We start from the raw sequence: 12,279 nt of genomic DNA on the forward strand, positions 1-12,279 counted from the left end.
CTAATTTGATTTTATGTTTACACTACTTGATTTGAATCCACCTAAGGTAATTGATGCTGGAGTAATTGATACAGGGGTGGGAAATCATCCAGTTCTTGAAAATATAGTAGCTTGGTATAACAGAAACTTTGCCAGGGATATGCAGAGTGCCAGCTTTCAACATGCAATATATGCTTTTGGTATAGCTAATAGAAAAGAAAAAGTATTTTGCAGGTTAACAGCAAAACTCAAAGTCTCAGAGTTCCAGGTGTGAAAACATTTGAACTGTCTTTGCTCCTCAGAATCTCATCAAGCTTCCTTTAAAAACTAATGATGAGTTCGGTTAGCTTTCAGTGCTGCTATTTAAAATCCTGTTACGTAGTGAAATGAGCTTAAATGAGCTCCCCTTCTGCTGCTTTTCAGCTAAGCTGATGTAACATCCCCGAAGAGTCATGTGGTTCTTGAGGAAAATCAGAGAAATAGCCCTTCTGCCTTTATGGTTAGAACCCTTTGCTGTAGGTTAGATGTTCTGTTCAGCAATATGTGCGTCCTGCTAAGAAATTAAGGTACTACATAGACATTTGCTCCTCTGAGCCTAGGGCATGGAGGACTCATGGAGTTTTCAAATGGAGTTTTTTTTAGTTTCCTTCTGAATGGATACCTCTTTCAGAAAGGAGAAAATACTGTCCATTAAAGAAGATTTGAAAGCGGTTTACCAACGCTACTTTTTCTTTACAAACATTAGGCCTATGCTCAATAAAACAGCTCTGTTAGAGGCTTTTCTATCCACCAGTTCCACAGTGAAAACAATACTTAAACTGTTGTTATACCACTGTGTTTCTGCTCCTGTGTAACTGTCACAGAGGATTTAGTTAATTTTATCTATATGTTTTAACCTTCTTAATTAAGATGGGTCATCATCTGCTCCCAGGTAAAGGCAATGCCTTTTTCTTTGTGCCTTCTTTCACCTACCTGCCTGTTATTTTTTCAGGTAGGTTTCAGGGATAGGAAGGAAAAAGTCATGTCATTAGGAAATTAGGACATGAGAATTTAAAATATAGGAGCTGGCAAAAAGAGTAATCTGCTTGGGTCTTACTGAACAAGAATAATGCTTGCTTCTTGTTAAATTCCTGTAATATTTATTGTTGATAAATGAAGAAGAGAAATTGATCATGAGCATGGTGAAATTGAAAGACGGTATAATCTGTCAGCCAAATGCACCTGCTGTTGCTTTCAGATTCCTAACAGATTTGACCATCATGTTAGTAGTAACTGTTAAAGTTTTCTCTTATACAGACTTTTGCATTAATAAAACTGTACTACTAAGTTTAATATAAACTTTTTCTGTTGTGCCTATCATTCAGCGGCCAATACAGTCTTTTGGACAGACAGCAAAAAGGTCGAAGGTACGGTAGACTTGTGTGCTGGCATGCTGTGAGGAAGCCCTTCATGCTTGATGAAGCTTTGTTACTTTGTGAAAAGTGCCTTTAGTTTTATTTTTTGGCATCAAAGCTTTTTTTTATTCTGTTGGAATTTTGTCTTGCCTAGTTGTCTGCTTTTGTGGTTTGCCTTTATATTTTTGGTGGCTTTTTATTACGGAGAGAAACAGTTTCCCAAAGATTTTATTTACTTTTCATTAGATGTGCTCTGTTGTGCTGACATTGCTGTCAAAAGCTTCAATTGCTTGGGTAGTTTTGTCCTAGAGGAAATTACTTATTCTTTTGAAAATATTAAAAATGCTGTTTTCAGCCATTTTGTTTTACATAAGATGAATGGAAAAATAATGGCTTATGGTATATTTATATAGTTTTTTATAAGCCATAGGTTTTAATTTTGCATACTTTCCTTTAGTCAAACACAAAGTTAAAGTTAGTTCGGAGCCTTGCTGTATGTGAAGAATATCCACCACCTCCTACAGCTGAAATATCACAGGACCTCCAGGTAAAAATTGCACTACTGAAGTTTCTGAAACAATTTGAAGTAACATTGTTCAAAAGAAAACCTTTTGGGTACTCTTTAAATATTCAGACACCATATGAGTTGAATTTTTTTTTTTTTTAATACAGCTTTATTAGAGATGATAATGTCAGATGAAGAATTTGCTGCTTTGTTTTTCTGAGTTATAATGGTTAATATCTGGGAAATAGGAAGAGGGGTTTGTTATTTTAACTTTCTAGTGTTACAGTGCACTTGAGGCAGTTTTAAACTGCAGTCTGTCATCAGACAAAAAGTTATAAATATTCAGCCTAATTTATCAGCTTTTTGTGCTTAGAAAATTTAAACAATTGCAAGTTCTGGTGTTTTTAACTGAATTCCTGCATATTAGCCATACTTGCTGGTAGTTCTGTTAACACATGCCTGAAGAATGTCTGAAGACTAATCTGTTAAGATGATACAACACACTTGAAGTTCCTAAATGCTGGACAAAGTATGCAAAAATATTTGGAGAATTTAAAACAAAACCTTCATACCAGTCTGCGTTTTAGAGCAAAATACTATTACTGGGTTTAGTTCTTTGTATGAATGAGGGGCATCAAAATGCTTTTCTGTTTTTCACTCCTAACAAAACTGAAATGGTTCTTAGTGGCTTACTCGTAAAAGATGTTGACTTATTCAGCTAATATCTGAAGAGCTTCTAAAATGGCTTTCTGTGCAAAGCCTTACTATCATTAACAAACAGAAGGAACCAGTAGAATAGCAGAATGTGAGTGGGTTTTGCTGTGGGACTGGTAGTTCAGTGTTGGGAAGGGAGAGAGGATGAGAATACATGTAGGTTTTGGTCAAGGTAATTAAAATCTTGTTAAAAAAAAAAACAAACAAACATTTTCTTTGGGGAAAACTGAGAAAATAATATTTTTTTGTAGTTCCTTACTAATATACCAGTATTTGAAGAGTTGAGGAGAAAAATTCTGAAATTGGGCCTGCTAATTTGCTGAAAATCTAAGTTTTATGTTAAAGGCTACAGGGTGAGAGATTAAAAGACAAGAGAAAAGGTAATGCTATTTAAAACTGTTTACAATCCTACTATAATGTTTTGCATAAGATTAACAAAACTGAGAGATCTAGTTCAGGCTTAGTTGTTTAGTCTGAAGCAGTAGGGTTTAACTTTTTCAGACACTGTAACTGCAGGAAGAGAATCCTGTTTTGTTCAGGCAGTTCATCTGCAGTGTATTTCAAGCATAAGAAATGTTAGGATTTTAAAAACCTCCAGCACTATACACCACCATGTATTTAACGGTTTAAAATCAGACATTAGTAATACGCATTCTCTGCAGATGGCATTCGTTATCATGTCCTCTGAGAATCTGTGCTTAGCTGCATACTGCAAGGTCCTTCGTGGAAGGAATTATTGCAGTAGTAAAAGAGATGTAAAGGCCAGTTCTACAGAATGAAATGACTTATGTGATAATCTAAGTTTGTACAAAAGAAATACCATAAACCAGACTGTATATTAAGAAACAAAATTAGATCTAGGTGTGATTTATTTTTTTTCTTCAAAAATGCTAATCTAAAGAAAAAGGTTTACGAATCCCAATAACTATGCAGATGTTTGAGAGAACAAATTTAATTCTTCCTTGTAGAACAGAGAAATGCATTGTTGAAGAGGAGAGTTAGAAGTTGGAATTTGTTACAAGTCCTGATGCTGTAGTGTGCATCCTGTGGGGCACAGGTCTTCCATGAGCCTGTCTAACAACTTCTACAGGCAATTTCTTCACCTGTTTTGCTTTCTCTACCAGCAAATCCGTAGGAATGGTATGGAAGATTTCTTCTGTAAACATGCATTGACTGCTGGCTGCTGTGAGCCCCACACTTAGAAGCATGATGTGTGTGCATTAATTGTGCTTGGACATGTGGAATGTCCAGTGGGTAGGTGAAGTGAGAGGCTGTCTTGCACAGCCCTCACTGGCAGCACGAAAATAACCTCTGTGATTGCTTCTCCTTGCTGGAAAAGTCACTGCTCTGTTATATCTGCAAATCTGCAAGTGAAAAATGGCTTCCAGTTTTGTGTTAATACTCAAAGCAGATTTTAAGAGGTAGAAAAAATAAGGTTCAGGATAATGGCTGATGATAATAACTTGAAGAATCCCAATTTTTAGTGATTAGTAAGTGTTCCCTAGAAAAATATACTTACTCAACTAGATAGTAGTGTAAATTTGGGGATAACTCTAGCCTTGCCTGTGACAGTTTATCAATCACCCCTTCCACATGAGTATCTGCAAGCATCTCTTAGCAAGGTATAACTCCTAGGCACATGCAGGTGTAGAAGTCACTTAGCAAGCACTGCTGGCTGCTTCTCTATATAGGCTATAATGAAAGAGATTGACAGACCAGAGGAATTGTCTCAAGCGGAATAATTTATTTTCTGATATAGTTGTTTATATTTTCTTGAGCAATTGCAATATGCAATTTTAGAGATTCCTGGTAAAAAGCCAAGGCCCCAGGACATGGGGCCTTTGAGTAATACTCTTTAATGTTTCCTCTTACCTTTTTCTCAAGAGTTTTAAGCTGAAGGAATTTACCAGATTTTGGTGGTTTGGGGGTGGTTTTGCTTTTTGTTCGTCTTTTTCTTGTTTATTAAGGATATGGTGACAATTTCTTCTGCTACAATGAGGGCTTCTGATAGGTGATTAAATCATTATGTCAGCAGAGAACCACAACAAACAGGGTCATATTAAAAGAATTTTAAGGGAATAAAGTTAAAAGATTTTTCAGCAGCTTTCCAGTCAAGTAGGTCATATTTAATTAGATGCTACAGTTTTTATAGCATGAAATCACAAAAAAATGCCCTTTGCTGCGCAGTTCTGTTGTATCACACTTTGAAGCAGAATTGGTGGTAGTAGAAAAACTGTCTGTTCAGATGACTATTCCTTTTTTAGCTCTTGTTGAGAAAAGAAGTAGGAAAATGATTACTTGCTTGAAATCCTTTGACGAAATTATCATCGTATATGTTTACCTTGGATGAGTTTAGGATATGTAGTCAGTCAGTTTTCTCATGAAGGAAAATTGGACTATAAAAATTTCCTATACTTAACTGGTAGTTTTGTTCAGTATTGTAAAATCAAAAATAGCGTATTTGTGGATTAAAGTCAGAAAAATATTCTTAAAGATATAAACATATTTCTTTTTCAGATAACTGTTGTGCACCTACTTGGTGAACAGTAGGTGCAATGCAGTTTGCAGTGACAAATTGCTCATTTGAATTATATTCAGGCTCATGATGTGAGGGGTGCAAAGATTTGGTTTGGACTCTAAGGTTTGTAGTCAAGAGAATTCTTAAGACTAGGCAAGAATTATACAGAAGAGTTCATTATTAATGATTGGTAATGATTTTTATCAGACTTGGTTATAGATCATCTCGTAAAAGCTGAGAAGTCTTCACACTGTTTTGGAGGTGTGATTTTTTTGGGAGGTGTGTTGTTTTTGGTCTGATGCTGTTTTGGAGGGTGTTCATGAATTTGCTAAGTTTAATTAGAACATTTAATGTGTGGGAAAATCATAGTGAAAGTGAGAGCTAATATAGCTATCAGCTAAGCTTTTTTTCATTTTAAAAAGTTATTATTAAAAAATTACATATTAAAAGTAGTTTTTAACAACTTCATTGGTATAGGGTTCCCGTTGCCCCGCTCTGAAAGGACCAAGGTAGCATTTTGCTGTGCTAGGGCAGAGAGGAGCATTACTGCAGGTTGTGCAAGGATGTGTTTGCGTGTGAAACTGTCTTTAGCCTTGGTGAATCCTGACTATATTTAACTCTGGCCGGCTTACACAAGTGAGATCAAGTCTGTGGAATGACCCATGAGGAGAAGCTTAGAGTGTGTGCCTGGGTACAGATAATAATGGGTTTGAACGAAGAGTGAGGACTTGAATCAGAAAGGATTAGGTGCAGGACAGAAAGTTATAGGCAGGAATGAATGAGGAGCAGTTTTTTGGGGTTAGGAAGGATCAGATGTTCTGGAGGTGGGAGGGTTACAGCATCAAGTCAGTTGGCATTTGTGGGAGCAAAGCTGATATTTGAGGGAGTTAAAGGTAAAAGTAATGGGGGAGTCTCACTCTCACAGGACTTTGCCACTCCTCTGCTTGGAGTCCTTCAGACACATGGTGTCTCCATTTTCAGCCCTCGTTCTTCTCTGGTTTTGCTGTTGGAAATACGTTAGACCATCACTGACAATTTTGTTAGAGTAGAAGTATGATAGACAAATTACAGTCTTCTGTTCTTCAAGGGACTACTATATTGCTATAATTTCAAAGGGAAGCTCTTTTTGCTTTCTTTGGGAAAGAGGTTTTATCGCAGTTTATTTACTTGTATGAAAACATAGATTTTGAGATGATTACACATGAAGCTACTCTGTTAAAATACACAGGAATCTAAGCCTTGATGACAGTAAGGTTTGCAGATCCTGCCTTGATATATAGTACTGTAAATATTTCCCTGTTTTGTGGATCTGGGAATGCTGGTTTGTCTTAGAGTGAAACTTTTTTTTTTCTTGATATAAACCAATTTGAAACTTGAAAAATACTTTCATAGTCAAGAACTATGAAGAATGGGGGGAAAAAGCATCGTGGATGTTAAAATACTTAAAATTTAGAAGCTGTATGAAATTTATACATCTGAAAACCTGGAATATTTTCATATGTGTTGAATAAGATGCTTTGGATTAATTTTCAACTAGCATTCAGGACGTAGAAATGTGTGTAAAGTGTGAAATGTGTATCATACTTTCCCTGCTTTCTCTATAGTTTTTGATTTACTGGTTAATTCAATTTTATGGTCACATACAGTACATGTGGGATCAGAAAGAATATAAAGGTAGTTATTTTCTGTGTTACTTTATTTTGCAGGTAATAAAGTAGAAACCAGTTCCCCTGCAGGTATTGCTTGAAATAATTCCCATGATGACTGATTTTTACTTTTGACAGGAGAAAATTCAGATCCAGTTGTCACAGTCTTTTGAAAAAGAAGAAAAACCTGCAAAAGATGAAACAGAAAAGGAAAAATCCAGTGATAAACTGTCCAGAAAAATGTTATCAAGAGGTTTGCTATCTGTCATTGTGCTTTTACATGTACCATGTAGAGAAAGAATATTTAAAGAAAATACAGTTTGCTTCCAGGTCATCATTGCATAAATGCTGCTTTTTCTTTTAGCAAATGCAGCAAATAGATTAGAGAGTTTTGAGCTGGAGAAGGAACTGATCCCAGAGAATACAGTGTTTTCAGGGCTTCATCAAATATGTACTCCAGCAAATACTTTTGCTTTCTCACCTGTGTAGCTATGCAGAGCAGCATAAAAACTATTGTGTTGCCTCAGTTGGGTCCAAATGTTCTTTGGAAAACTGACTTTACTAGTCAGTAGAACTTAAGATCTTATTCCTAGACTTTGTTACAAAATTGTGAGACTTGAGAATGGCAACTGCCTTTGCACTTTACATTTATTTTTCTTCTGATAGTATCTAGAATTATTTTTTTATTATTTTGATTGGTTTTATATAAAATTTTGGAGAAATGGTGAACAAATAAGTAGAAATGACAAATGTTATGTTTTCACCTTAATATTCCTGCATTCTGGATTGAAGATCTATTCTATGCTGATTCTTTTTTTAACAAAATAGAAGTATGCAATTAATGATGTTCATCTGTGTCTGTCCATGTTACCTAATGTCTCCTAAAGGTAGAAGACTTTATGATTTAGGTTGGCAAATCATTGCACAGCTGTTGCTTTAAATAAAGGATCCAGTATGTTTAGATAAACAGATCAACCATGTGTAGGAAACATCTTTAAAGCTAAAATTCTTGTAGAGACAGGTAACACTGTGTATCTTGTCCCAGCTGGCAGCCAGGTATTTGTGAAATAAAAAGCGCTGGGACTGAGAACTTAATTGCATTTATAACTCTCAGTCTTTAAAATGATGCCTTAAAGAAATAGGTTGTTCTTTCAGAGCTAATGTGATCGACCTTTAAAATACATGCCCACCTTCTAAAATGAAGAGGAAAAAAACCCCCACTACTCCTACCCCAGCTCCCTAAAAAAGCACCCAACATGTTAGGTAATGAGTTGAGAGCAAAGGGATAAAATGCCCAAGGTAGAGGTAACTGTTCTAAATTCACCCAATTATCTCTTCTGGAGGTTAATTACTTTCCAGTGAAGTAATAGGCAAAAATAGCGTATGGTGGAATTTAAGCATTATTCTACTAGAAATTAGAACTAAATTATTGCTGACTTGCAAATTAGCAAAATAATTATTCAGTCTTAAAGATGTTTTACCAGGCATACCCTTTCCACCACACTATGCCTCTTCCCCTCAAAATCAAAAGTAGTCCCAAACCATGAATGCTCTCAAACTTGCTTGGTTTCATTTATGCTCTCAGGATAATACATGGGCAGAATTGATAGCCTAAGAAGCTTTGCAGATAAAGGAAGCTACTATCATTCTTCTTTAGGGAGCTAGAGATTCCCTGTCCTCAGGTGAACTTGATTTTCTCCTGAAAAAAAGTTAAGATCTCCTTTTTGAAGACTGCACACTTTGGTTGCCCAATTTCCTGCTACATCAAGAGGTTGCTTTGCCAGCACTGTTGCTTCTCGTGAAAAGGCCTGCATAGATTCTGTCTCCACTGAATCTTACCCTAACTTGTTCAGCAGTCCCCTCATTGCTAAGAGAAGCTAAGTTGCAGTGACTGCTCTCTCCACTGACCACAAAAAGACCTGGAACTCCAAGGAGCTAGTTTAAGCTGTGACTAATCTAAGACTAGGTTAACAGATAAGTAATCTTCTTTCTTGGGAGAAATTTAGTTCCAAAAATACTGTTAAAACGTCTGTAGCTCTGAACTCTTAAGACCTGAAACTCTGAAAGGTGCTCGTGTAAGGAAGGATTTGGTGTTAAATCATTTCTTTCGGTGACAGATTTCAAAGAACTGAATGTAACTTTGGATACTTTGTTTCACTGAAACCAGAAAGGAAGCAGAAGGTTGCGAGACTTCTTTCTGGAAAAACTACACATTATGTTGTAAAAACAATGCCCAACAGAAAAGGATTTTTAGTAATACAAAATACCATTGTGAAAGTTAAATTGTTACATTCTGAATTACAGTATTTCTTTGGGCAATATCCAGCAGTCCTGTAGATCAGCTGCTGGTCTGCAGAAGTATATACAGCAGTGCAATGTAGGATATTGAGAAAACTTGGAAGGTTGATGAACATCAGATGACTCAAGGTGATATACTGCTTCAAAATATAGCAATTTGTTAATAGATTGGCAATGTTATTGAAGCTTTTGCTTCTGTATTACACTTGAATTAGGGGATGGAGGAGTGCTGTTGGGTTTTCTGTTTTGTTTTTTCTTTTTTGCCTTGTCCCTGGAAACTAGTTGTTTAATTTTGGGAATAGTTTGCCTAATAGTTATATAATGTTGATCCATAAATAGTATGGTCACCAATAATTGGAAAAAAATGTGTTTTCTCAAATTGTAATTTTGCTCTTGTCCCCCTCACCCTTAGATTCCAGCCAAGAGTATACAGATTCCACTGGTATAGATCTTCATGAATTTTTAGTAAATACGTTAAAAAACAATCCCAGGTAAGCGTTAGTTATGTCAACTTTCTGGTTTTCTTTCTTTTTGTTGCCTGAGGGGTTTTGTCTTGTTCCCTCCCCACCCCCCAGAATGTTTACCCCTACATGTCAGTTGTTTAGGATGTTGCGCAGGCTCTCTGAAACACCAGTCTACTGTAATCTGTGTGTTACCTGAACAGAGGTTCAGGACACTGAAATGGTTTAAGTGCTTTTAATATTGAACAGGCAAATAATAAAGACTGCCTTCTCTGACTTTAATCTGCCTTGCACTGAATTTATAGACAAAGGGGGGTTTCTTTTTAGGCTGTACCACATAACCATAGTTAAAGATATACATCTTCACATCAGAAACCAAATCTGACCTAATTCAAGCCCATCATTTGTTAGCAGCAGAGTTAACGTAGTTCTGTTGCGTTGATGTTGCTGGCTCACTCATTTGGTTTTTTCCTTCAATGGGATTTCATACTAAATCCATGGCTATTATATACAAGGCAAGAAGTTAACTCTGTAGAATTGTGCTTCTGTCACAAAAGCTATCCCACTTCTACTTGTTATTCATTAATGTTATAATTTCCAATGTGATTGTGATTATGTTTTATTGGCAAAAAATGTAAAATGAGCTGTAATAAGGGACCAACATGATTTTGTCCTGTAGAGTAAAAGCACAGATCTCTGCTCGGCTCTTGTGTTCTTGTTTGAAGTCATAAAGCATCCCAGTGAAAATAAGGAACTGTAGGTGAAGGGCTGCAGTGGGCTTTCATCACACTAATTGGGAAGCTTATAAACTCTGCAGCAGTTAATTTCTTTGCATGTTAATGACTTGTTGGAACCGGCATAAACATTTCTAAGACTCGTGTTCATTTCTATCACTTCATCACGTTGCAGTGTGTGCCAGCTTTTAAGCACTTGATTGTGGGTATGTTGTAGTAAATGTCATAGTAGTGCCTCCTGTTATCAGTACTCTCTTACTCTGTTTCAGTTATTCCACTATATGCTTCACAATCCAAGGGCTAGTTCAGGGCTCTTACTACCCATGATAACCAAAAAGAACCAACCTTGTCACTCCTTTTTCTTCTTCTTGAGTCTTTCTTCTCAATGTTCTTTTGAGTCTACTGGGCAGAGATTCCCTTGGAGGATTTTTGTATTCTGAGAACAGCATGTTTCACTACATGAGTTCAGTACAGTATAGCTTAGTGAAAAATTAATACCCCTAAAATTATTGCATTTGATGGTTCTATTCGCATCTACCATCATCCCTTGATTATAGACCTTATCTGTGTATTCTTAAGATGAATACAGCTGTGGTTACTGGAGTGTCTCATGTGCGTTGCTGTGTTTTTTATTTTCAGGGACAGAATGACGCTACTGAAATTAGAACAGGAAATTTTAGATTTCATTGGTAATAATGAGTAAGTACTGTATTTTGATAGGAAAAATAATTCAAGAGTATTCCTGCTTATTTCATAAAGCTCTTACTCCTTTCTTCCAGAGTTCCAAGAAAAAAGTTTCCCCCAATGACATCTTACCATAGAATGCTGTTGCACAGGGTAGCTGCTTACTTTGGATTAGAGCACAATGTGGACCAGAGTGGAAAGTCAGTCATAGTAAATAAAACTACCAATACGAGAATGTAAGTGTAAAAGTCTTGAAAAAACTGTCTGATGCTTAGATTTAACCTCTAAGATACATTCTGCAATGCTGCTGCATCTGTAGCAGCAGAGGTCTTATCTGCTCATTGAAAACCATGCATCAAGGAAAGGGAGTTGAAGGAGCTCTACTTTTCATATTCCAGTGTTATGTAACATCATCTGTTCCATGTTTAAACTGGGGGGGGGGAAGAAAGGATGTTATCTGTAAATGAAGAATTTTTGTTGCTTTTCTCAGAGACTCATTGCTAGTTTTGTTTCTGTGAAGTACAGATTTATATCAACTATTTATTTGTTTAAAGATTTATACCAGTAAAGCTTACAAAGTACATTCTTTGTTTCATATGGAAAGCAGAACGAACCCTTAACTTAAAACAGTTATTTCCGATTTGGTGAAAGGAGGGGAACAGACTTGCACGACTTCAGTTTTTGTACTGTAAAAATTCAGACATTGAAGTATTTTGTTGGAATAATGTTGCTTATGGTTTTCACATGGCTTAACAAATTAAGGTAGCAGGGAAGACAAGACATACCATTAGTTGAAGTGTCAACCAGGATAACAAGTCATGGCATAGAGGGCTGGAGAATTCTTGGAGAAACCACTAGGCAAGTCCGTATTACAAAAAAAGTGTCATTGGGGTCACAGCAAGTCCAAAACCCATGTGTAGTTGACCTTTTCATTCGTAGGACCCAGCTGTTCTCTCTGTCCTCTGCACTTGCTCTATCTTCTCTTTCTTTCTCAGAAAAACAAAGGACTAATGCATTGGTATGTTTATGCCACCTAGTTTCTAATTTTAGCTTAAAACCTTTGTCTGACACATTTTTGTTGTGGGATGTTTAGGTTTTTTAAGTAGTCTATGATCTGATCTCCTGAAAACAAGAGCTTACAGTGCCTGCATCCTTATCCCAGTTCTGATGTACATTCTCCATAGCTTTGGGAAAAAAAAAATCTTATTACCCACCATACTTACAGAATCAGTAAAACTGAAATACTGTGCCACACTGAAGTTTTAGCAAAGTGAACAGTTTTCTCCCTGGAAGTTTCTAGTAAAATGTATAGAATCTAAACATTTGTTAAATAACTGACATATTCG

The 12,279-nt window shown here is 36.3% G+C and overlaps 1 protein-coding gene across 13 annotated transcripts in view; it reads left to right on the top strand.

Annotated features, from left to right (window-relative positions):
• R3HDM1 (R3H domain containing 1) overlaps positions 1–12,279 on the top strand; it is a 92,036-nt gene that overhangs the window by 46,994 nt on the left and 32,763 nt on the right. For 10 of the 13 annotated variants that reach the window (XM_061444566.1, XM_061444598.1, XM_061444626.1 and 7 more), the window contains exons 4-9: positions 1,344–1,385; positions 1,831–1,920; positions 6,895–7,009; positions 9,467–9,545; positions 10,889–10,948; positions 11,029–11,169. In XM_061444566.1, the coding sequence (XP_061300550.1) occupies positions 1,344–1,385; positions 1,831–1,920; positions 6,895–7,009; positions 9,467–9,545; positions 10,889–10,948; positions 11,029–11,169 (527 nt within the window). The remainder of the gene's footprint in view (positions 1–1,343; positions 1,386–1,830; positions 1,921–6,894; positions 7,010–9,466; positions 9,546–10,888; positions 10,949–11,028; positions 11,170–12,279) is intronic. The other 3 variants (XM_061444615.1, XM_061444671.1, XM_061444576.1) reach the window with 2 other exon arrangements.

Source organism: Pezoporus flaviventris, unplaced genomic scaffold, assembly GCF_033815535.1.
Source record: "Pezoporus flaviventris isolate CSIRO_AGI_PZ_B2104156 unplaced genomic scaffold, CSIRO_AGI_Pfla_v1 ptg000001l, whole genome shotgun sequence".
NCBI lineage: Eukaryota > Metazoa > Chordata > Aves > Psittaciformes > Psittacidae > Pezoporus > Pezoporus flaviventris.